The 25,965-nt window shown below is 36.5% G+C and overlaps 1 protein-coding gene across 1 annotated transcript in view; it reads left to right on the top strand.

The window, feature by feature from the left end:
• Positions 1–25,965, top strand: part of SRBD1 (S1 RNA binding domain 1) — a 225,238-nt gene that overhangs the window by 24,905 nt on the left and 174,368 nt on the right. Inside the window, exons 8-10 of the mRNA XM_003926752.4 lie at positions 3,829–3,925; positions 5,239–5,374; positions 17,243–17,346. Coding sequence (XP_003926801.1) covers positions 3,829–3,925; positions 5,239–5,374; positions 17,243–17,346 — 337 coding nt within the window. The remainder of the gene's footprint in view (positions 1–3,828; positions 3,926–5,238; positions 5,375–17,242; positions 17,347–25,965) is intronic.

Raw genomic sequence — 25,965 nt, 5'->3', positions numbered from 1 at the left:
CTCCCTCTTTTACCCTGGTCAAAAATGGAGAATTATTATAAGTTGGTCTATATAAGCTAGCTAGGTACTGCTTTTTTTTTTTTTAAGTTTGATAGGAAGGTTTTCTCCTTCTCTTTGTCTCCTTTTTTATGTTACACACAATCATGATCACCCTTAATTTTATTTGTTTTTCTAAAGAAGTTTCATAATTCCTATCATTCCTGAAAGAAATATTTAAGAAACCAGATAGTTCAGTTTTTTTCCCCAGTAGAAGACATTGCTTGCTTGCTTGCCAAGCAAGCATTTGGTTTGAATCATAAAGCTATACTATGCCACAAATGGACTATGTTCTGGGAGATCCAAAATACTACTTTTGTGTACAAGAGGGAGTAACTGACTGTTCTGTTACATATAAGAAGAGGCAACCTAAGTGCAGAGAAAGTGAAAAGAAATGTTGGCCTTTCGGTTTTTGTTTACAGGTGTGGAGGTTTGAAGATTCTGTAGCTGAAAAAATTTCACTGTAATGCATATGATTTTCTGGTTCTGTGGACCATATTTCCTCTTGATTTAACTGAGATGCTAAACTTTTGGAACTTCTGTTATCTTTGGGTGCATTAAACCCGTAAGTTCTATTCTCTTTGACTGAGGAAGGAACTTTTTCAAAACACAGAAGACTTTCTTTTTTTTTTTTTTTTTTTGAGACGGAGTTTCTTCGCTCTTGTTACCCAGGCTGGAGTGCAATGGCGCGATCTCGGCTCACCGCAACCTCCGCCTCCTGGGTTCAGGCAATTCTCCTGCCTCAGCCTCCTGAGTAGCTGGGATTACAGGCACGCGCCACCATGCCCAGCTAATTTTTTGTATTTTTAGTAGAGACGGGGTTTCACCATGTTGACCAGGATGGTCTCGATCTCTCGACCTCGTGATCCACCCGCCTCGGCCTCCCAAAGTGCTGGGATTACAGGCTTGAGCCACCGCGCCCGGCTAGAAGACTTTCTTTTTAATTTTTTTTTTCTCCCTGATTGTGCTGAGAAGGGGAATATAATTATGAAAGAGTGTCCCAGATGACTCAGAAAATTTCTGTCTCCCACTGAGAACCACTGCTCTAGAAGTAGCTCAAGGCACTTCCTTAGCAGAAGCGTTTTGAAGTTTAATGAGTATCAGAGTTATCTGGGATCCTCCGTTAAACACATCAGTTCCACAGTCTAGGAATTCACAGTTTTAATAAGTACCTGGTATGATTTTATTTTTGGATCCTTAGGCTACACTTTACAACATTTCTCTAGAGCTCTAGCACAATTTTGATTAGATACATTAATTATATAAGGTCTTCAAATTACATTGTTCTATTATGATGGATTTTCAAAGGCCCTTTGTTATTGCAAAGTCTGTAATTTCTTCTTTCTGTGCTCTGCTTCCATTAATGGTTCTCACTGTAGGTTCCATCTTTACTACTGACTTATCATGCTGGTGTTCTCTTTAAACTTTATGTAATGATACTTTGAGGTACTTGGGACTCCAGGAATTAGTTCTTATAAATGGTTTTCCTAGATAAAGACAGAGAGAGCTAACACAAGAGCAAATGTTTATTGAGTGCTTCATGTACTGTAGCTGTTTTAAGTCCGTTAAATATACAGTCTTCCCTCTTGTAAAGGTAATTTGTTACTGAAAATTCCCTGATAGGAAAGTTTTCTCAAAATGTAAATAGAATTCCTGTTAGTTTCATTAGCCAAATTTCTTTCTTTAAATTTCTTTAAAATATAGGTGACCCTTGCATAATACAGAGATTAGGGGAACACCTCCACCCTCAACTCCCACTTCAAAGTTGAAAATCTAGGTATAACTTTTGACTTTCTGACAACTTAACTATTACTAGCCTACTGTTGACCTGAAGCCTTATTGATGACATAAAGTTGATGAGCACATATTTTATATGTTACATGTATTATATACTATATTCTTATAATAAGGTAAGCTAGAAAAAAGAAAATGTTATTAAGAAAATTGTAAGGAAGAGAAAATATGTTTACTGTTTATTATGTGGATTATCATAAAGGTCTTCATCCTCATCATCTTCACATTGAATACACTGAGGAGAAAAAGGAGGAGGAGAAGTTCTTTCTGTTTCAGGAATAGCAAAAGCAGAAGAGGTGGAGGAGGTGGAAGAGGTGGCAAGAGAGGCAGGCCCCCTTGGTCCAACTTTTATTGTAATTAATCCATGTAGAGGTGGACCTGTGCAAACTGGGTGCAGTGGCTCATGCCTGTAATCCCAACACTTTGGAAGGCTGAGGTGGGCAGATCATTTGAGGTCAGGAGTTCAAGACCAGTCCAGTCAACATGGTGAAATAGACCCATCTCTACTAAAAATACAAAAATTAGCTGGGTGTGGTCACGCATGCCTGTAATCCTAGTTACTTGGGAGGCTGAGGCAGGAGAATGGCTTGAACCCAAAAGGCAGAAGTTACAGTGAGCCAAGATCGTGCCACTGCACTCTAGCCTGGGTGACAGCAAGACACCATCTCAAAAAAAAAAAAAAAAAAAAAAGAAGTACCCTGTACCCATGTTGTTTATAGCTGTAAACATAATTACTTCAGTATTTAACATAGCTCCCCTAACACAACCAAACTAGACATCTTCTATTATTAATTATGCCATAATAAATGTCCTCCTGTCCTCTTTGGCTTTTGTATCTTATTACTAGATAAAAGTAAAGTTGTTTTAAAACTTTACTCACAGAAAAACATATATAGGAGATGCAGTGCTTGTGTAATTCAAGGTTAATGCAAAAAACCTTTCATCCAAATTGAATGATAAAGACAAAATAAATGAAACAAAGCAATGCAAATGATCTTTCTCATTGTAAGCTGATATCAGAGAGACCTTGATTTATAAGATTCATTGCTATAAATTAGCAAATCAAAAGTGTTTAGAGAGAACTTAATGCCCATCTGTAGACTAACTGTGAAGAGGAACAACTGTGTGAAAGCTCTTGTTTTGTGCTTTTGAGATTTGTGAAATTCAAATGGGTCATTGAAAATGAATAAATGCCCCATAATCCAAAATAGAAATTGCTTCTAAAGGATAATTTTTTTTTTTTTTTTTTTTTTGAGATGGAGTTTCGCTCTTGTTACCCAGGCTGGAGTGCAATGGCGCGATCTCGGCTCACCGCAACCTCCGCCTCCTGGGTTCAGGCAATTCTCCTGCCTCAGCCTCCTGAGTAGCTGGGATTACAGGCACGCGCCACCATGCCCAGCTAATTTTTTGTATTTTTAGTAGAGACGGGGTTTCACCATGTTGACCAGGATGGTCTCGATCTCTCGACCTCGTGATCCACCCGCCTCGGCCTCCCAAAGTGCTGGGATTACAAGCTTGAGCCACCACGCCTGGCCTTAAGGATAATTTTTTAAACAAATGGAGTAGTGTCCCTTGGGTTTTGACTCTTATTAATACATATTTCCCTTAACATCTTTAATATTGGTAATCACTTCATAAAGGAGGTACTGTTGTGATTCCACTTTTATAGAAAACTGAGGTACAGAAAAGTCAATCAAGTAGCTTTCCTAGTGTCTCACAACTGGCAAATGATAGAACCAGGATTAGACCAGGCAGCTGGCTCCAGAGATACATTTTTACCACTGGGCAATATAATATGTAAAGGGTCTGTATTGTTGCTTTTGGGGACTCGTTTTTGTTACGGAGGGAAGCTAGTATACGCTACAACATTTTCTGTCTTAAGACTGTCAATTTAAGGTTTTATTTTGACTGGAATTAATTTACCATGATATAATTAGATAATTTAAAACCAATCTAACACTTTTTGTTTTTGTTTTCCCTCTTACCCTTCTCCTAAAGGGCTTTCAACGCTCCAGGATATTGAAACAGGAGTGCAGCATATTTTAGCAGACATGATTGCTAAAGACAAAGACACGCTTGACTTCATTCGGAACTTGTGAGTAACTCTTTCATGGAGTTTTCTGCTTTATGGACTCGTGCTGTTAAGGGTCACACTGTTAGTGCTAATACCAGCGTTCATTAAAAACTTTGTTTTCTGACTTATTTTTTTTTAAGTAGCAGAACTCTTTGTTCACACAACAGAACCCTAATATATAAAACAGATAAAAGTAAAGTTGTTTTAGTTGAATTCTGGGCAGGGAGCCTGGAACTCTGCCTACTTACCCTCTTTACACTGAGTCATCTCAGTGGAGGGGTCTGATGAGTTTAAAAACCATTGCCTTGCACAATATATACTAAGAGAGATTCATGTCCTTTAGAGTGGCATTGCTTTTTAAACATGATGATTGTGATATATGCTTAATTTTACAGTATCTCGTTTCTGGTGTTTACCAGTGATTGGCTTGACTTGAGAATGTGTAATAACAGATATACATAAAAGTACTGTCCTCCAAATGATTTTTAGCCTTTGAGAAGAGCAGCTTACCACAGTCCCAATATATAAGAGATTAGAGATCTTTGACCTAGAGCCGCCTTGGACTTATGGGTTTTATGCCTCATTTAAAAAAATACGTTAATTTAAAACCCCATTTTTATATACTTTGTTCTTTTTCTGCTGTGTATCAGAAGAAAAGATAGGCTTCTGCCAGAGGTCTGTTCTTCCTCTCTCTCCCTCCACATCTCTAGCTGCTTGAACTGTGCAGAGGAGAGGAAAGGAAGAGATGACCTAATTGACTACTGTTTCTTGTCAGGATTTTTTGTTAGTACAAGGGAGATAACTTTTCTGTTTTCTCAGTGGCCCTGGCAGGAATGAGTCAAAGCAAAATAATTGGTCAGGTTTTAAAATGTGTTTTTATAAGTTATTATGCTGTTGAGATTTGGTTCAGTATTATAAATTGTTATTGGAAGCTGTCCTGACATATCCTTCTCCTCTTTTTAGTTTTTAATTGACTGTGACTACCTAACTTAGTGATTAGAAAAGTCTGATATTTAGATCAGAGCTGTTGGTGTGATTTCTATGATAGTTTTGATCTTTTGCGTAATTGCAGATGGTATCTGAATTCATTTAGGCATTTTATGGGGAGATTGAGTAGATATGTAAATAGATCTGGAGGACTATGCTAGCATGAGTAGGCAAAGAGTCCTCTTTGATGGGCCAATCTTATGATTTTCATAGGTAGGCATCGTTAAAAATATCTCATTTGGTAATGGCTTAACTGTTTTGCTATACTTATTTGTATATAATGTATTTCTTTACTAAAGCACAGATTAATAACTGCTTGTTTTTTGAACACTTGTATATCTGAACAGGTGCCAGAACAGACATGTTTCTATTCAGTCGTCTCTGGCAAAAGTGTCCTCAAAAAAGGTAAATGAGAAAGATGTTGATAAGTTTCTGCTGTACCAGCATTTTTCATGCAACATAAGAACCATTCACCATCATCAGGTAAATAAGGAAACTGCATGTGCGTGCTGGTATTAGTAATAATGATAATATTTTGGATTTGCCTACTACTTTACTAAGAATTTAAAGAATTTTATGTCAACTGTTTTCTTTATTCTTTATCTAAATTCTTATAATATTGTCATATCCTTACCACTTCACAAATTGGGAACTAATGACCCAGAGAAGTTAATAAGTGACATTGAGAATTATTAGCACAGCTGGCAATATAACATTTTAGGTATCTTGACTTTATGGCTGGTGATCTTTTTGTTAGACTCTGCTTCCCAGTGTGCTTGTATTTGAGCTCAGTTCTGGGTCTCTTCCATGTGGAATACAAATCTGAGGTATCGATTTAGAATAAAATGTAAGAGGTCTCATTTAGTTGTATAAATCATAGTCATTGTACCTCAGTCTTTTAATTTCATTTTTCAGTTTACTAATTTTTTTTTTCCTAAATGTATTTGTAGGCTGTATCTACATTGTGGAATATGGCTTTTAAATCATATAGGGAAAAAAGAGAGGAGTTGAAAAACAAAAATACAGTAATGCTGACTTTTGTATTTACATATGTAGCTACCTTTATCAGTGTTCTTTCTTTCTTTCTTTCTTTCTTTCTTTCTTTCTTTTTTTTTTTTTTTTTTTTTGTGATGGAGTTTCACTCTTGTTGCCCAGGCTGGAGTGGTGCAATGGCATAATCTCGGTTTACTGCAACCTCTGCCTCCTGGGTTCAAGCGAGTCTCCTGTCTCAGCCTTCTGAGTAGCTGGGATTACAGGCATGTACCACCATGCCTGGCTAATTTTGTATTTTTAGTAGATATGGGGTTTTTCCTTGTTGGTCAGGCTGGTGTCAAACTTCCAACCTCAGGTGATCCGCCAGCCTCAGCCTTCCAAAGTACTGGGATTACAGGCGTGAGCCACGACGGCCGTCCCCGGTGTTCGTTATTTCTTTGTATGTCTTCAAGTTACTGTCTAGTGCCCTTTATTCCAGACTGAAGCACTTCCTGTAGTATTTCATGTAAGCCAGGTCTACTAGTGACATACTCCCTAGTTTTTGTTTTTCTGGAAAATCTTAATTTCTCCTTCTTTAAAAATGTATGTTTAGTTGTGGTAAAATGCACATAACATAAAATGTACCATCATAACCATTTTTAAGCATGCACTTCAGTAATAGGAAGCATATTGCTGTGCAACCAATCTCCAGCACTTTTTTATCCTGCAAAATTGAAACTCTATGACCATTAAACATTCTCTTCATTTTTTATGGAGAGTTTTAAAATACAGAATTATTGGTTGATGGTTTTTATCCCCCCTTTTTATACTGAATATACCATCCACTCTTGTGGTATGGTCTCCACATTTTATTATGAGGAATCAGCTGTTAATCTTACGATGCCTTATTCATGGTAAGTCTCTTCTCTCTTGCTGCATTCAGGATTCTCTCTTTGTCTTTATTTTTGACAGTTTGACTGTAATGTGTCTTGTTGTGGGTCTCTCTGAGTATATCCTACTTGGAGTTTATTGTGGTTCTTATGTAACCGGGGAACCTTACTCAGCTCCCAGTTCCAAAGAGGTTCTTGACCTCACTAACCCCTGAGAATGGGAAAAGGGGGCCCGTTCGAATAAATATCGTGGACCCAAAGAGTTTTATGGAAAAGCGATTTATTAGAGAGAGAGAGAGAGAAAGAAAGAGAAAGAAGTTCCTATGCTATTGTGGGAGGGGATCCAGAGAAGGAATCTGTATAGGTAGGAGCAGCTGGAGTTTTAACCCTTGAGTTATTCCCTCCCCATTCATGTTCTCATCCAATGAGAGGAGTTCTTTCAAACTTCCTTTGGAGTAATTGATCTTTGACCCTGATACCAGACTGGCTGCTTGGTCCACAACTCTATGAGTTACAGAGCCCCTTCCTCCCAGAGCTTTCCCTGGGTTTTTTTGGACAAAGAAGCCTCACTAGGCTTTTTCTACCTAGCCCAGGGCAGGGGAAACCCAGACAAAAAAACTATACATTTGAAACCCCTCTGGTTCCCGGATGGAGGTGTGGAGCCAGGAAACTCCTGCCTTTGAAGCCATGCCCCTCGTGGACCTGGGAAGAGAAGGCCCTCACTTAGATGTGTAGACTAATGTTTTTCATCAAACTTGAGAAATTCTTCAAAATAATTTAAAAAAATATTCTTCCTGCACCTTTCTCTTCTCTCCTGGGACTCCCATTATAGGTAGAGAATGTGATTGATAGTGTCTCACAGGTCTCAGCCTCTGTTTATTTCTTTTATTTATTTATTTTTCTCTGACTGTGTATTCCCATTTGACCTATCTTTAGGCTTGTTGATTTGTTTTTTTTATTCAAATTTGCTGTTGAACGCATAGTACATTTTTGTGTCAGTCATTGTACTTTTCAGCTCTGTAATTTCTATTTGGTTCTTTTTTTTATAATTTCTAACTCTTTTTTTTTTTTTTTTTTCTATATGGTTGAAAGATCATTCTTCTGGCTTTCTTTAGGTCTCTGTTCATGATTTTCTTGAATTTAGCACATTTAAGACTGTTAATTTAAAATCTTTGTTTTGTGAGTTCCATGTCTAAGCTTCCTCAGGGACAGTTTCTTTGTTTTTTTGTTTGGTTTTGTTTGTAAACTCTGGGTATGTTGTATATTATAACTCGACAGCTCCCCTCCCTAGTGTTTGTTGTTGCCGCTTGTTATGGGTGGTGGTTTGTTCTAGTGACTTTTCTAACACTATTTTTGTGAATTTTTATTCTTTGTTATGTGTGGCCACTGAGGTCTCCCTTGTTAGCTTAGTAACCATCTAGTTGTTTGACAGATTCCCCTAAATACCTGGAGCCAAAACCAAAATAAAAGCCCACAAAAACTCCCCCAAAAGAAAAAAAACCCAAACTCTCCCAGACTTTGCAGATTGGCTCTTTGTTGGGGCACTCTTTCAACACTTAGTGAGGCCGTTAACTACTCTGCCTTAGCCTTTTCTTCCTGTTTGCATGGAGCCCAAAGTTCATTAAGAGGTAGAAGCTTAAGGTTTTCTCAGATCTTTTTCGAGCATGCATCTAGCCCTCAGCATGCACAGGAATTTTAAAAAGCCCTTTTTCCCTCAAATACCTCATTTCCAAGCTTCTTTTTTCCACGGGTTTTTTTGGTCTGTCTTTTAGTTGCCCCCATGTTATCTCTTACCCATTGTGGCTGGGGCCAATATATTTGCCTTCAAGTACTTTTGACAAAGGCCACCTTGGAGACTGCTTCTGTCCTGAGTAAGCCCCAAGGCATATGAAACAAAGGCAAGCCCTTAGTCAGTTCCTCAGGGAAGGTACCAGACATCAAAACACACAACCATAGTTATTTGAGAATATGGTCCCTACTGCTCCTTCTGGTAAGAGCAACCTGCCCTAGAAACGTGGGCTGTCATCTTCAGAGGCCACTGCTGTGCAGGAGATTGGGGTAAAAGTGCTCTCTTATAGATATTCTACAGCTTCTTTCTGTATTTCTCTGGTTGTCAGAAAATTTTTATTAAATTCCATAGTTGTGAAAAAGTTAATTCTGACACTTTTTGCTACCTTTTCAGTTACCTTTGTGGAGGGATGGAATTTTAGAGTCTGCTATGAAGCAGGAGTGGCCACGAGAAACAGACCTTTTGGACACCGAACTAGAAAGGAAGGGTTTTTTTTTTATTACGGCCCGGGAGCAAGTCTTTCTGTTTTGTCCAAACGGCCAAGCTCCCCTAACAAACAGAAGCTCTGCCCTTATATAGGCTTACACTCTAGATATTACACATGAAACGATCTCAGGTTTACAGCCTTAGAAATTAGAAGTGAAAGGGTCTTGGGTTTACAGCTTTAGAAATCACATGAAAGGGTCTTGGATTTATAGTTTTAGGAATTAGATGTGAAAGGATTCTGGTCTCTGGATGGAGTAGTGGAGTGGAGGTTTGATCTTGTTTATGTAAAAACAGTGTCTTCTGGAGAGATTCCCCTGTACCATGCCTGCTGTCTTACAGGAAGGTGATTCAGGAGGCGCTGCCAGTCAGCCAGCTTTTCTTCTATTGAAATGCAGTGTAGAGGTCAAGGGGGAGGTGAACTCAGATGCCTGGGTCTCCTTCCTCACCGACTTCTACCATTTTTGGTGATATCACTCCTAACAACATCTTTAAAGTACAGTATCCTGTGCTGCTTGTTCTATTCCAGAGCTGGATGTGGCTTTTAACATTGTATAAAGTTTTCTTTATTATGTTATTTAATGCTTTTTATCTCGAAGTCTGCTTTGGTATGAGGATTGCATTGCAACCTGTGCTTTCTTAATGGAAATTGCCACCACTCTTGTTTTATATTAAATGCTTGCCCTTAGTCCTTTTGCCAGAGCTTTCTAAAGTTTTTTGAGTGAATGAAACTTACTCTGTAGTCCAGTATAGAGTTGGTAAACTTTTCCTGTAAAGGTCCAGTGAACAAATATTTCAGGTTTTGTGAGCCAGATGGCTTTTGTTACAACTACACAATTGCTGTGTAACACAAGAGCAGTCATAGACAATACGTAAAGAATGAGCATGGTTGTGTTTCAATGAAATTTTATTTACAAAACCAGATGGCAGGCTGTATATGGCCCATGGTCTATAGTTTGCTAACCTCTGCTCTAGTGAATGCCTCAAGAAAGGTATATGTGTACAGTATTTTCTGAGTTCTTACACATTCAGAATTGTTTTCTGTGACCTTAACACTTGCAGGATACCTTGGTATGGTATAATAATCATTTTTATTTATACTTTCTTTCCTTAAGATTCTTGAATGTGTTGCTCTGCTGTTGGCTTCCTTTGTATATTGTATTTGAGAAATCTGATGCCGGTATATTTCTCTGTCTCCTAGAAATGCAGAGAGGTGGGCCCTATGTTGTATTTTGTTTATTCTCTTTATTGGTTTTATAGTTTTTTGAGAAAGTGAGGGGGAGATTTGGAATCAGGAAACCGCCAGTGTTTTTTAAACCTGAAATTTCTCAATAAATAATTTTTAAATTCATTTTTTCTTTGTATCTGTATTTTATTGCTATAAAGAGAATAATAGAAAAAACTAGTATGCCTTACCTTTCATGTAATACTTAATTTTCATCATTAAGAATGTAATCATTTTGCTGGGCACAGTGGCGCATGATTGTAGTTCCAGCTACTTGGCGGCCTGAGGCAGGAGGATTGCTTGAGTTCAGGATTTCTGGGCTGAAGTGCACTAAACTAATTGGATGTTCAACTTAAGTTCGGTATCAATATGGTGACCCCACAGGAACAGGAGACCACCGGACTGCCTAGGAGGGGTGAACTGGCCCAGATCAGAAAAGGATCAGGTCAAAACTCCTATGCTGATCAGTAATGGGATTGCTCCTGTGAATGGCCACTGCATTCCAGCCTGGGCAAGAGTGGGACCCTGCCTCTTAAAAAAAAGTAATTGTTTTTAATTTAAGATGACACAGATGTGAAAATTTTTTGTTTTGTTGTAACGAGACATGAAGAGTGTTCAATTATCCCACAAATATTTCCTGAAAGGTTATTATATGTTGGGTTCTATTTAGGGTATAGAGGTAACAGGGCCCTTGCCCTTTTGAAGATTTGACATGTTTCACTATTATATCTAAAGTTTTTCATTTTACTTTTGTGCACACTATTTACCACATCAGGTGCAGTACATGCTTTCAATAATTTGGAAGAATGTTAGTACAGTGAAATTTTACGTACCTCATTATTATAGTCTACTGATACAGGTGTAATGTAATGAAAAATAATTTTTAGTAGTACCAGTGGGATCTCACAGGAGCAATCCCACTACTGATCAGCATAGGAGTTTTGACCTGATCCTTTTCTGATCTGGGCCAGTTCACCCCTCCTAGGCAATCTGGCTATACTAAAATTCCTTTTGCAGAAGTGATTTTCTGTCTTTTGTCCACCGTTTATGTTGATTTAATTTTATTGCAACTTTGGAAAAATGTGAATGCTTTTTTTCTGTTAAAACCTAGCCTTCTAATTTCTGTTTGAAAATATTTTATTGAACTCTGCGTTTTAACTAGTGTGTTTAGCACATGTGGCATTCTGAGTTAGTGACTGAAATTAAGATTATGATTGACACAGGTTTCTGAGTGTGGCAGTATTAAGGCCTGGGAAAGCAGAGGATTTTGGAAATACACCTTTTGAAAAACAGCACTTCCGTTTTAAGAACTTTTTAGTTTATCATGTACAGGTTGGAGTGATGATACATGCTAGGTGACAAAAACAGCTTCCCAATTCCTGTAGTGCTGAGACCTCATGTTTTTTCAACTTTGAACCTTACTTTTCAGCCTTTATGTAGATACTTCAGCACACAGTATCACAGAATACAGAAATGAATGCAAATGATGAAAGACAGTGTGGTGAAGGAAAATTACTATGGAAGTCTTCTCCAAGTACTGTTGGAGTAGCAGTTAATAGCTGCTTAGTAAATTAATTCTTCCAGCTGTGTCTTTTTTTCTTACTTTTTCAAATTGGTCCTTAGTATGACCCTTTCTACCACATGAATTTATAACTCAGTCTTCACATTCTCTCGTGAGACTTTATGTTACTTATCTTTTTGGGTGTGTCTTTTCACTGACATCCAATTTCCTGTGTCTTATGCTACCTATTTTCTGTTCAGTGTCACCATCTGCAGTAATTCTGCTTTAACCCACTACTCATTTTCAACTTCAGTTTCTGTCCCAAGCTTTATTCTGTTACCTTACTCCCTTCTCCTCCATGGGTCTTCTTGTGTGTCAGGATTTTTTGTAAGTTTGACTTATTACATTACTAGGTATGGTTAAAAAAAAAAAGAACAAAAAACTTCCAATAATGTATTGCAGTATTATGGTATACTTATGTGAATCATAATTAAATAACTGTCTCCTCTATATTGTTGTACTCTACTTGAATTAATTTATTAGAGGTAATTTCTTGTATGCAGAACTTCTGTTTACTAAGCTGGCACAACCTGTGGCAAATATGGAAGTCTCTGCTGAGCTCAAACTAAAGTTTATTTTGTACTCACAATTTATTTTTTTTTTTGTAGATAGTTCTATGCAGTCTTATTGAATATGTTTTGCGTAAGCTTCCTTTTTTATTTTTTTCTTAGACAATATCTTTCTCTGTCACCCAGGCTGGAGTGCAGTGGTACGATCACACCTCACTGCAACCTCTGCCTTAAGGGCTGAAGCTATTCTCCCACTTGAGCCTCCTGAGGAGCTGGGACTGTGGGCACTCACAAGTACACCTGGCTGATTTTTGTATTTTTTGTAGAGTTGGGGTTTCGCCATGTTGCCAAGGCTCATCTCAAACTCTTGGGCACAACCAATCCTTCTGCCTCGGCCTCTCAAAGTGCTAGGATTACAGGCATGAGCCACTGTACCCAGCCTAAAAATTTATTTCTCAGTGATTGTTTTATTTCTGCTGGTATTTGCTGTAGAATCTCTCAAATATATAAGCAAAACAAAGAAAAAGTTCTTTATAATTTTTTTTTTAAAACTGACAATTTGATATTTAGAATTTTACTCTAAAATATTTTTAAAATTTAAAGTTACAAAAATATATATGTTTTTTTCTTTTTGGACTTTCTTTTCAACATGAAGGACAAATTGAGAAATTTTCATAGTAGAATTGTTTTCTGGTAATATTAAGTTGAATTGTTTTAAACTAGTTTCACCACAGATGGGAAATCTTAAGTTTTTGTTAGAGAAATGTGCTAAAATTATTAAAATACCAGTTTGTGTTCTGTAAAGGGAGAACTTAGTTTATTAAAACTCCATTCATTAAGAGTAATTGGAAAAAAGCCATTAAGAATTATTGAAAACTTTGAATATATATTGAAGTGATGTTGTTTGTTTCTTTAATTTTTAATATATAATATACATATATAGTTATAGACTAGCAAATACTATTTAAGGGAGGCTTAATTATTTGGTTAATTTGTATTACTATTTATCATCTCAATAATTGATATTAAAGGGTGCTTTAAGAAAAGACTTTTAATTTTATAGTAGCATTATTGAAGTAAAATTCATATTGCATATAATGCGACCTTAGAACTTTATAAGTTTAATGGTGTTTTGTAAATTCACTGTTGTATAACCATTATTGCAAGCCATTTTAGGACATTTTTCTGCCCAATAATACTTCCTTGCCTCAAGCTTTATACAACTAACTTTCTATCTCTATAGATTTGTCTATTTTAGTCATTTCATATAAAGTAATCATACAATATGCAGACTTTTGCCTCTGGTTTCTTTCACTTAGCATAATGATTTCAGAGTTTGTCTGTTATGGTACGTATTAGTATGCCTTTCCTTTTTGTTGCTACGTAATATTGCATTATATGGATTCTCCATGGTTATCCATTCATGACTTATCCATTCATCAGTCAGTGAATGCTTTGGTTGTTTCTACTTTCTGAATATTATGAATAAAGCTATGAACATTTGCGTCTAGGTTTTTGTGTGGACATATGTTTTGATTTCTCTTGGATACATACCTAAGAGTGGAATTGCTGGGTTATATGGTAGTTTTATGTTTAACCTTTTGAGGAACTGCCATATTATTTTCTAAAGTGGCTATGCCATTTTTACATTCTTACCAGCAGTTTGTGAAGGTTCCAGTTTCTCTACATCCCCACCAACATTTATTGTCCATCTTTTCTTACTGTGTTTTGATTTGCATTTCTCTAATGATGTTGAACATCTGTTCATATGCTTATCAGTTGTTTGTATATAATTTTTGAACAAATATCTCTTCAGATCTTTTGTACATTTTAAATTGGGTTGTGGCCAGGTGTGATGGCTATGCCTGCAATCCTAGCACTTTGGCAGGTTGAGGCAGGCAGATCACCTGAGGTCAGGAGTTCGAGACCAGCTTGGCCAACATGGTGAAACCCCATTTCTTAAGAAAATAAATAAATTTGGTTTTGTCTTTTTATTGTTGAGCTGTAAGAGTTTTAAATATATTCTAGATTCCCTTATGTGACATATGATTTGCAAAAATTTTTATCCCACACTGTGCGTTTTCTTTTCACTTTCTTGATACTATTCTTTGAGTCACAAAAATTATAATTTGTTGAAATTCCATGTTTTTTTTATTATTGATTATATTTTTGGTGTATGACTTTAAAGGGAATTTTATAGTTTTAGTTCTTATTTTAAGGTCTAAGATCAATTTTGAGGTAATTTTTATGTATAGTATGAAGTAGATAGAGATCCACTTTGTTCTTTTGCATGTGGCTAATTCCAGTTACCCGAGATTCATTGAAAAGATTTCATTGAATTGTCTTGGTACCCTTGTGGAAAATCAGTTGACTCTACATGTATAGGTTTATTTCTGGACTCTGATTCCATTGGTCTGTATGGCTATCCTTATGCCAGTACACACTGTCTTGATTACTGTGGCTTTGTAGTAAGTTTTGAAATTGGGAAGTGGGAACCTTCCAGATTTATGCTTATTTTAAAAAATTGACATGGCTATTCTCAGTCCTTTGAATTACTATATGTGTTTTAAAATTACTTTGCTAATTTCTGCAAAAGATGTGAATTGGGATTTGATAGAGATTTCAATGAATTTGTAAATCAACTTGGGGAATATTGCCATCTTAGCAGTATTAGGCCTTCTGATCCATGAACATGGGACGTCTATTTAGATCTTCTTTACTTTCTTTCAACAATGTTTTATAGTATTAAGAGTACAGTTGTTCTTTGGTATGTACAGGAGATTGATTCCAGGATCTCCACATATACCCAAATCTATGTATATGTAAGTCCCAGAGTTGGCCATGCTGAACCCATGTATATGAAAAATAAGCTCTCCTTATACGGGTTTCAGATCTGCAAATACTGTATTTTCAATCCATATTTGGTTGAAAAAAATCTGCATATAAGTCAACACATGCAGTTCAAACCTGTATTGTTCAAAGGTCAACTGTGTAAGTTTTGAACTTTTTTGTTATATTTATTCCTAAGTATTTTATTCCTTTTGGTGGTATCCTGAATGTAATTAAAAAAATTATTTTCAGAATGTTTATTGCTAGTATGTAGAAATTAATTTTATATGTTGAGCTTATGTTGTGCAACTTTGCTAAACTGTTTATTAGTTCTAATAGTTTTGTAGTGGATTGCTTAGAATTTTCTATATATAAGATCATGTTAACTGCAAATAGAGAAAGTTTTACATCTTCCTTTCCAATATAGATGGCCTCCCTTCCTTCTCCCTGGCCAGAACCTTCAGTAGTGTTGTGAGAATGGACACACTTATCTTGTTCCTGAGTCTTTGACTAGTAAATGTGATGTTAGCTGTGAGATTTCTGTGCCCATGCCCTTTCTTACGTTGAAGAACTTCTATATTTTCTAGTTTGTTGAGTATTTTTTTTATCATGAAGGGCTACCTGATTTTGTCAGATGTTTTTCTGCATCTATTGAGATGATCATAGGATTTTTGTTATTTATTCTATTGATATAATGTATTAGGTTAATTGATTTTTAGGTGTTAAATCAACCGGGCATTTCTGGAACAGATTCTACTTGATCTTGGTGTATGATCCTTTTTGTATGTTTCTGGTTGTGGTTTGCTAGTATTTTACTGAGGATGTTTACATCTATATTTATAAGAGATACTGGCTTGTAGGTTTCCTGTGAAGTCTTGTCTGGTTTTTGTATTGGAGTAATACTGGCCTCATAGAAATATTTGGGAAATTTTCCCTTCTTGAATATCTTTTGGAAAGTTTGTGAAGAATGGATATTGATTCTTTTTAAAATGTTGGGTAGAATTCAGTGGTGGTACCTTGTGGGCCTGGACATTTATTTGTGGGAAATTTTCAAATTACAAATTCAGTGTTCTTATTTTTTATAGGCCTGTTCAGATTTTCTGTTTCTTTTTGGTTTGTTTTTGATAGTTTGTGTCTTTTTAGGAATTTGTCCATTTTATTCTAGTTTCCTAATTTGTCATACAGTTGCTCATGGTATTTCTTATAATCCTTTTTATTTCTATAAGGTCCTTAGTAATGGCCTCTCTTTTATTCCTGATTTTGGTATTTGAATGTTTCCTGTTTTTTTCTTGATTAGTGAAAGATCTGTCAATTTTGTTGATATCTTCAAAGAAACAACTTAGGGTTTTGTTGATATTTATTGCTTTTCTATGCTCAATTTTATTTTTACCCTATTATTTATTATTTTTTTCTGCTTGCTTTGGTTTTGTTTGTACATCTTTAAGGAGTTTTTAAAATGTGTTTAAAGACAGTCATTCTTTTAATATAAGTTTAATTAAGAGCATGGACAGGTTGATCTGAGTTTAAATTCTTTTTTGCTACTTGTTAGCTTTGTGATTTGGAACAAGTTAGTTTCAGGAAAATTATTATATAAAATGTAGATAATAATACATCACTGGTGGCTGTAAGGATTACTTGAGATAATATATTCAAAGTGCTTAGATACGCTCTATAATTAGTAATGCTCAATGAATGGTAACAATAGCTATTAAAATATTGCACCTAGGATTTTACATGTTTGTATTTATCTTAGCACAATTTATCTTTTCAAGTTATAAAAATACACCCTTCCAACTCCAGATGATCAAAAAATTTCAATTAGTATCTGAAATGAGATTTTGGATCATCAAAGTCTCTTCTTATAAATGTGATAGATAGGCTTCGTATCTGTATTTTATTTTCTAAGAGCATGTTAGGGTTTTCCTTATGAGGGAGGTATGTTACTTGAAAAAAGTGTAAATAAATGATTGTTTTTAAATGTATTTTTGGTAAATAAATGAGTAAAAAATTGATATAGCTGTCAGCTGCATAGCTGCCTGATTTGTTTCATACGTTTTTTGAATTATTAATCTTTGCCTTATGTTTACACTCAGATTCTTGCAATTAACCGTGGAGAAAATTTGAAGATACTGACAGTTAAGGTCGATATTTCTGATGGAGTGAAGAATGAATTCTGTAGGTGGTGCATCCAAAACAGGTCTGTTTTCAGATACTTACAGAATTTTATTTCTTTCTTTTCTAAAATATGATACCGATATCTATATGTATTGATATGTAATGATGTCTGTTATGTGAAAGTTATTAAAAAGCCAGTGATAGACAAGGTATATTGTGTCCCTTTTGCATTAAAAAAAAAAAAAAGTGTATGTGTCATACATATTTAAATAGAGAAAATCCAGGAGGATGCATGAGGAATTTATGATAATGATTATCTCTGGGGAGAGGAACTTTTTTACTTCATTACTTTTCTATACTATTTGAAACTTTTATAAGATCATCTTTTCCCTTGCAAAAATAAACTAACAAACATATACTGTGTATATCATATCTAAAGTGTTTAGTTTTTTAAGGATGATGGAAACAAAAATTAACTTACTGGATATTACAGTATAAATCTCTAAGCATTCTATATGTGGGAATAAATGTTACACATTAAGGATGATTGAAAGAAACATTAAATTTATTAGATATTTTAAGGAAGTTTCTGAGCTTATGTAATTTTTTATTACCCCTTTTATTTGTTAAGGATATGTTTTAAAATAGCACCATGTTTGTGTAACACTTTTTACTTTTAGTTTTAATTTTTCAGAGCGTAATTGATCCTCACAACAATGTGTTTAGTTGATAGAGCAGGTTTTGTAGCCACCATTTAGTCAGTGAGAAAACTGATACAACGAGGTAAGTAAAGTGGCCTAGCAGTCAAGAGATGTACATTTTGATAAAGCTCATCACCAGCTAGCTGTTTGTAACCTTAGGATAAAAAGATTGCTAGGAATGATTCTTAAAGAGTTAGATGAATTGTTCTTAGAGATTACTATGTATTTTGGAACTCAGTCATCTCCTTCAGCATTACTGTTTTGTTAATTCATTAAAAGCTGTTAAGACCAACTTGCTTAACAACCAAATACTACTAACCAAACAACCATTAAGTAAAACAATAATCTAAATGTTAATAGGTAAATTACTTAAGCCAATTATGTTATTTATATCCATATGGTGGAATTCTGTGCAGCCATTTTGAAAAAGTTGAAATAGAGCTACAGTTGAAGTATGAATGTGTCTTATTAGGCTAAAAAGACAGTTTACAATTAGCATTTATTTATAGTATGATTTCATTAGTGGCAAATAAATGTCTTTATATTACTTGTATAGTATAGATTTTTCTATATAGTTGTCTTTCCCTTTTTCTTTTTCTTTTTTTGAGAGTCAGGGTCTTACTCTGTTGCCTAGGCTGGAGTGCACAGGTGCTATCATAACTCACTACAGCCTCAGTCTCCTGGACTCCAGTGATTCTCCCACTTTAGTCTCCCACGTAGCTGGGCTCATAGGTGCGTACCACTGGCTACATTTTTTATTTTTTTTGAGGTGAGGTTTTGCCATGTTGCCCAGGCTGGTCTTGAACTCCTGTACTCAAGTGGTCCTTTTACCTGAACCTCCCCAAGTGCTGGCATTACAGGCATGACCCACCATGCCTGGCTAGTTGTCATTTTTTCTTTTCTTTTCTTTTCTTTTTTTTTTTTTTTTTTTTAAAAGACAGGGTTTCACCATGTTGGTCAGGCTGGTCTTGAACTCCTGACCTCAGGTGATCTGCCTGCCTTGGCCTCTAAAGTGCTTGGATTACAGGTGTGAGCCGCCACGCCTGGCCACTAGTTGTCATTTTTTATGAATGTTTATTTCATTTATAAATGAGCAAATAAATTCCAATGAAGAGAAAAAGGAAATATATGCCTAAAACAAATCCTAGATTTAAAAAATTATATTAGGAAATTAGATAATTTTAAGATATGATAAACCTCTGAGACAGTTTCATAGAAGAAACTTCTAAGAAGTAGATATATTTGAATTTGAATTCTAGTTTATTATTTATTTATTTATTTATTTATTTATTTTTGAGACAGAGTCTTGCTCTATCATCAGGCTAGAGTGCAGTGGGGCCATCTCGGCTCACTGCACCTCTGCCTCCTAGACTCAAGCAATCCTCTTGCCTCAGCCTCCTGAGTAGCTGTGACTATAGGCGTGCACCACCACACCCAGCTAATTTTTGTATTTTTTAGTAGAAAGGGGGTTTCACCATGTTGGCCAGGATGGTTTCGATCTCTTGACCTCGTGATCCACCCGCCTCGGCCTCCCAAAGTGCTGGGATTACAGGCGTGAGCCACTGTGCCCGGCTCCAGTTATATTACTTTCTAGCTGTGCAGTGATGGGCATGTTACTTAGTTTCTTTCTCAGTTTTATCCATCCTTAAAATGATAATACTTTCCTTATAGGTTTGAGAGAATTAAGTGATAATCCATATAACTGTGTAGCACAGTGCCAGGTGAAGAACAGGCCTTTGATGGTATCTGTTACTGCAAAGTAGTAGGATACCAATTATTGTGCTAATTCTTTTTAGAAATGTTTTAATAAATCACAGTAAGTTGAAGACAGTATTTTTCTGTAAATATTCATAATACTCAGTATCAGAGTCAGTCCTCAATAGTTAAAAAAAAAAAGGTCATGCTTTTAACCTATTTATTATCTTTAGACTAAGTAAATGTCAGGGAATTTTTTTACAGCAATTTATTTTTCCATGGCTTATTTATATTTTATTTAGTTCTACTTCAATTGAAAAATTTGTAATATTATTTAGCTTACAGTATAATATGTTGCATCACTATAGCATAGTAATATAGTTTTCAGTCAGGTTTGGAAGTTTTTATTTTCTTTTTTTCTTTTTTGAGACAGGGTCTCACTCTGTCACTCAGGCTGGAGTGCAGTGGTATGATCTTGGCTCACTGCTGCCTCAGCTTCCCAAGCTCAAGCTGTCCTCTCTCTGAGCCTCCTGAGTAACTAGGACTACAGGTGGCACCACTACACCCACCTAAGTTTTTCTTTTTTAGTATGATTTTTGCCATATTGCCCGGTCTGGTCTTGAACTTCTTAGCTCAAGTGATCCACCTGCCTTGGCCTCCCAAAGTACTGGGAGGCCAAGCATGAACCACCATGCCTAGCCTGAAATTTTTTCTTAATTTTAATAATTCTAAGAGCTGAAACATTTTTCTAGGACCTAAAGAATTATTCTCAAAGCACTTTTTTTTCCCCCTTTAAACACAGGTGAATGACTGGAAAGGCTTACTTGATGAATCTTCTTCCTTTTTTTCACTCTCTTTTTCTGTTTCTTCCACCCTCTTCTTTATGTACTCATCCATTCATATAACGTGCTAGATGTTGGAATTTACCTGTAAACTAGACAAATATACTGCTTGTCTGTGATGACAATGTAGTTTAATGAGAACAACACTAATTGTTAACATTATGTTGAGGTTATGAAGGAAAAGTCCAGTAAGAAGAAGAGAAAAAGTGCTTGTAACAGAACCCTAAGTAGTGTGGACTTGACATGTAGGTAGGTCAGAGATAGAAGTTCAAGAAGGAAGAGAAGCAACATGGAATTAAGATAGAGGTGTTGACAGGGTAGATCATACTTTGCTTTCAGGTATGCTAAGGACTTTTTTTTTATAGCCAATAAAGATTTTAAATAGAGGAGTGTGTTGATCAGACTGCATTTTAAGATCACTCTGGCTATAGTGTAGATAATTATTTGGAAGGAATCAAGAGTAGATATGGGGCAAAAGATTATGGTAGCTTAGACTAGGGTGGTAGCAATAGGGAATAAGTAGACAGATTTGGGTAATATTTAGGAAGTAGATGGGTAGGCCAAGGTATCTGATTAAATGGTGGGTGGATTGGTTAGGGAGAGATGAAGTGAAGCATAAAATTTGTGTGGTCGCTGGGCGTTGTGGTCCACACCTGTAATCCCAGCGCTTGGGAAGCCAAGGTGGGAGGATCACCTGAGGTCAGGAGTTCGATACCACCCCTGGTCAATATGGTAAAACCCTGTCTCTACACAATATACAAAAATTAGCTGGGCATGGAGGTGCCTGCCTGTAATCCCAGCTAGTCGAGAGTCTGAGGCAGGAGAATTGCTTGAACCCAGGTGGTGGAGGTTGCAGGAAGCTGAGATTGTGCCATTGCACTCCAGCCTGGGCATCAAGAGTGAAACTCCATCTCAACAACAAAAATTTGTGTGGCTTGAACAATAAGATATATGATATAGTTACTATTACACTATAAATGTATAAATATATAAAGTACTATATATTAGGGCAAATAATGATTTAAATTGCAGTCTTGTTATTATGTAAGTTAATTAGCATAACAAGGAAGAATTTAATGCTAATGTATTAGTAGTAAAATAATATGTAGGTCCAAATTCAGCAACTGAACAATTCCTCATTTGGAATCATATATTAATAGTACAAGATGATAATAAGTATGAAGAAGATTTCTAAGCTCTTTAGATGCTGAAATAGTTGCTGTGTTTGTGAGAATCTCAATAATCCAAGTTTCTGCATGTGCTCTTTAAGTAAAAACATATCTAAGGAAAATTTTTTTGTTTTAATTTACAAAACTACGTTTTGGAGAACATGATCTCACTATGTTGCTCAGGCTGGTCTCAAACTCCTGGGCTTAAGCAGTTCTTCTGCCCCAGCCTCCAAATTAGCTGGGACTATAGGCGCTTACCACCTGGCTTCAGAACTTGTGTTTTTGAGCTTGCAGATTCTTGTGTCTTTGACTTGAAAAGTCAGTTTATATTCTCTGAAATTGTGCTGCTCTTTTTCATGTAGTAGATTTAAGGGAAAGTGTATCTCTTAAATGTGGAAAAAAGAAAGCTCAGTGGAGAGAGCCTCTCTTCATTTTACTTATATGAAGTAGGGAGAGTGTATTTCTTTGCCAAAGTGGAGAATATTTCTTTGGAGGAGTTTGTGATCCCTAATCTTAATTTTGTGCTTCATTATATGCAACATATATAGCACATGTTTTGCAATGTAGAATTTGGTTTAAGTGAGGACCTCCTTAGTTATATTCAGATATATTTAACTATTGAATTAGAGGAATAATCAAGTTTAGATGACATCCTATAAGGCAAACCCATTGTATTTTCTTTAAGTTTAAAGATGTAAGTAATAGTAAGGTCCCTTAGTTTGCTAGGTGCCTTCAATAGATCCCGGGAAGCCGATGAAGGGCAGCAAGTGTTTTTGAGTAAGGGGCCAAAAGGAATTTCTATAATACAGGAAATAAATATAGCTGTTATCTTTCAGGGCTGGGTCTGACGTTCTAAAGCTCAACTGAATGGGTATAATTGAGGCATCCTCAAGTATTAAATAGACCCACAGCTCTCTGTTCCAGTAAGGGGAGCAGAGCAGTCAAAGCCAAGGAAGGATCTTGAGACTTGTAGAAAACTACTGGGACTTTGAGAGGGTATGGGTAGGTGATATTTAAGATTTCTGGCTTTTTCATGCAAGCAATGGGGAAATCTTGGTTGGGGCTTAAAAGGAATGATCCTAGGAGACAAATCAGATACATATTTTAAAAAAAATTAATCCATTAGGGTCTTCTTGCCTCTAAAGACTATCTGTCTAGCATATTGTTCCATGATTCAGAATTGTGTTCTTTCTCCTAACTGATCAAGCTCCATAGCTTTGTGTATAAGACCCTATGATCCAGCCATTGCCACATATTCTAGCCTCATCTTCCCTTCTGTTGATCTTGCCACTTTATTTCCTAGAAGCACTAACCTTATAGTTACTTCAATTTACCATGCTTTTTCATGCCGCTGAGCTTTTACATATGCTATGATTTCTTCCCAGAGTGCTCTTATTCTTTTATCTTGCTTGGTAAACTACAATTGATTAAAAAACCCATCTCAGATGTTTCTTTTGGGAAGTCCTTTTTGACATTGGATTCTCCAAATTAATAATAGCAGCAGTAGCAGCAGCAGCAGCAGCAGCAGCAGCAAAAACTTCCATAGAATGTATCAGGCACCGTTGTAAGTCCTTTGCATATATTAACTCACAACAGTTCAATGAAGTAGACTGTTATGACTCCCATTTTACTGATGAAGAAATTGTAGCACAGATATACTTAAGTAAATCTACCATCAAAGTAGAGCAAGGCCATACATGGTGGCTCACGCCTGTAGTCCCAGCACGTTGGGTGGCCAAAGCATGCAGATCACTTGAGGTCAGCAGTTCGAGACTGGCCTGGCCAACATGGTGAAACCTGTCTCTACTAAAAATACAAAATTAGCTGGGCGTGGTGGCGGGGGTATCTGTAGTCCCAGCTATTCTGGAGACTGAGGCAGGAGAATGGCTTGAACCTGAAGGTGGAAGTTGCAGTGAGATGAGATCTTGCCAGTGCACTCCAGCCTGGGTGGCAGAGCAAGATGAAACTCTGTCTCACAAAAAAAAAAAAAAAAAAAAAAAGGAAACTAGTGGAGCAGAACTTGAACTAAAGCAAGCTGGCTCAGATCATACTTTTAACTAGTATATTATACTGCTGTTTTCTGTCACTTCTGCTTTTGAGCTCTTCATATCTTTAACATTTATTTCTATTTTTACATTTATTATGCTATACATTTGTTTAAATATTTGTTTCATTGCAAAAAGGCATGTGTGTTGAATTCATGCCTTTTTCAATGGAGTAGAGAAATCCTACTCCTCTGTATACATCCCTGATTGCTTCTGGCAAAGGCTACAGTAGGGAGCAACAGGGATTTAGGTGGAAGGAAGGATATATATCCTGCTTAAAAGCACCTTCATTAAAATTTAAAAACCATGTAACACCTTCTGTGGAAGAGATTGTTTGTTGCTATTATGTATTCTTTGGAATAAAACATTGTAAATGCTTAAATGTTTGTTCAGTGAAATTTAGTTCATTCCCTAGCCTAAGATAAGTAAAGGGGATGAGAGTACCCGTAACATAATATTAATTAATATTTTGTTAATGGTTTTCATTCAAGAGGGCAAGGGCAGAGATGTTGTAAATGAATGAAAACACAGAATGGATCGTATCATAGGACCAAGAGGTTTGTATGTCCACTGTGTAGTAATAGACTAATAAACCAAGACAGCAGAGTTTGTAGCAGAGAAAAGAGTTTAATTGCAGGGCACTGAGTGAGGAGATGAGAGAAGACCCTAAAATCCATTTTCCCAAAAGTTCTGGGCTGGGTTTTTTTGTTTGTTTGTTTGTCCGTTTTTTGTTTGTTTGTTTTGTTTTTGTTTTTAAGAAAGGGTCTTACTTTGTTGCTCAGCTGGGTTGCAGTGGCGCAGTCATGGCTTACTGTAACCTCAACCTCCTAGGCTCAAGCGATCCTCCTGCTTCAGCCTTCCAAATAGCTGGGACTACAGGCACACGCCACCACATCCAGCTAAATTTTTATTTTTTGTAGAGACAAGGGTCTGGCTATGTTGCCCATACTAGTCTTGAATTCCTGGGCTCAAGTGATCCTCCCACCTTGGCCTCTAGGAGGCCATATTCTGGGATTACAGATGTGAGCTACTGTGCCATGCCCTGGGCTAGGATTTTTAAGGGTATCATAGAGGGCAAGGAGCTGGAAAATTGTGGTTGTTGATTGGTTGGGGTAAAGGGGATAAAATTATCAGGATTTTGAAACTGTACTCTTTGGTGAGTCAGCTTCTTGCAGGCATCTTTCATACTAGCTGATGTCAGCAGTTTCACTGGCACACAGGACCTGAAAGAATATTCAAATGGAAAACTTAACATTTCATAATGTTCAGGTTGTTAACTGTAGAGCAGTTAAGGGGAGCTGTAATCTTATAACAGGGTCTATGTGATTCTAGGACAGTAGGCACCAGACAACCATGAGGAAGCAGGTCAGAGAGTGAGCTGACCTCTTGAGTGATGCTGAATGTGCTGCCAGCTTGTTTATTTTCATTTCTAGCCCTCCCTTCTTTCCTGATTAATTTTATAAGGTTTATAGGGACAGTTTCAGTGAGGGTACATTTGTCCTTTTAGCCTGTGCTTGTCTCTTCTATTCTTTCTCCGGTGTTCATTAACAGTTGGTTCTGTGGCATTTATACTCCTCATGAGGTATGCAGATGCTGTCTGGTAGAGCAGTGTGGTCTGAGCAATTGAGTAAGTTCCACTCAAAAATGGCAAGAGGCAAGGGTTAAAACAGTCTTTCTGCTTTGCTCAGTTTACTTTATGTCTCAGAAAGAGATAAAGAAAGAGGGGAAAGAAGGATACTGTGCTTGTCTTAGCTTGGTTTACCGTAACAAAATACCACAGACTTTGTGGCTTTAACAAGAGAAGTTTATTTCCTCATAGTTCTGGAGTCTGAGAAGTCCAAGATCAAAATGCCAGCTAATTCATTACCTGGTGTGGGCTCTCTTCCTGGCTTGTAGACAGCTGCATTCTTCCTATGCCCTCACATGGTGGAGAAAGAGAGAGAAAGAGCAAGCTCTCTGTTATCTCTTCTTATCAGGGCACTAATTCCATATGAGAGTCCCACCCTTATGACTTAATCTAAACGTAATTATCCCCCGAAGGCCCCATCTTCAAATACCATCACCTTGAGGGTAAGGGCTTCAAGGTATGGAATTTGGGGAGGGACACAATTCAGTCTATAGCAGTGCTATAATAATTTTTTGGTGGCTTTCTTGTATCTTAAGATTTTGGCCATTATTAATAATGCTTTGGAGACTCTTCACAGAAGAGGAAATTTTTTCCTTGTTTTGTGTCTGACCATAGATAGTTA

This window comes from Saimiri boliviensis, chromosome 1 (genome assembly GCF_048565385.1).
Source record: "Saimiri boliviensis isolate mSaiBol1 chromosome 1, mSaiBol1.pri, whole genome shotgun sequence".
NCBI classification, from domain to species: Eukaryota; Metazoa; Chordata; class Mammalia; order Primates; family Cebidae; genus Saimiri; species Saimiri boliviensis.
This window is presented reverse-complemented; position numbering and strand designations above follow the sequence as displayed.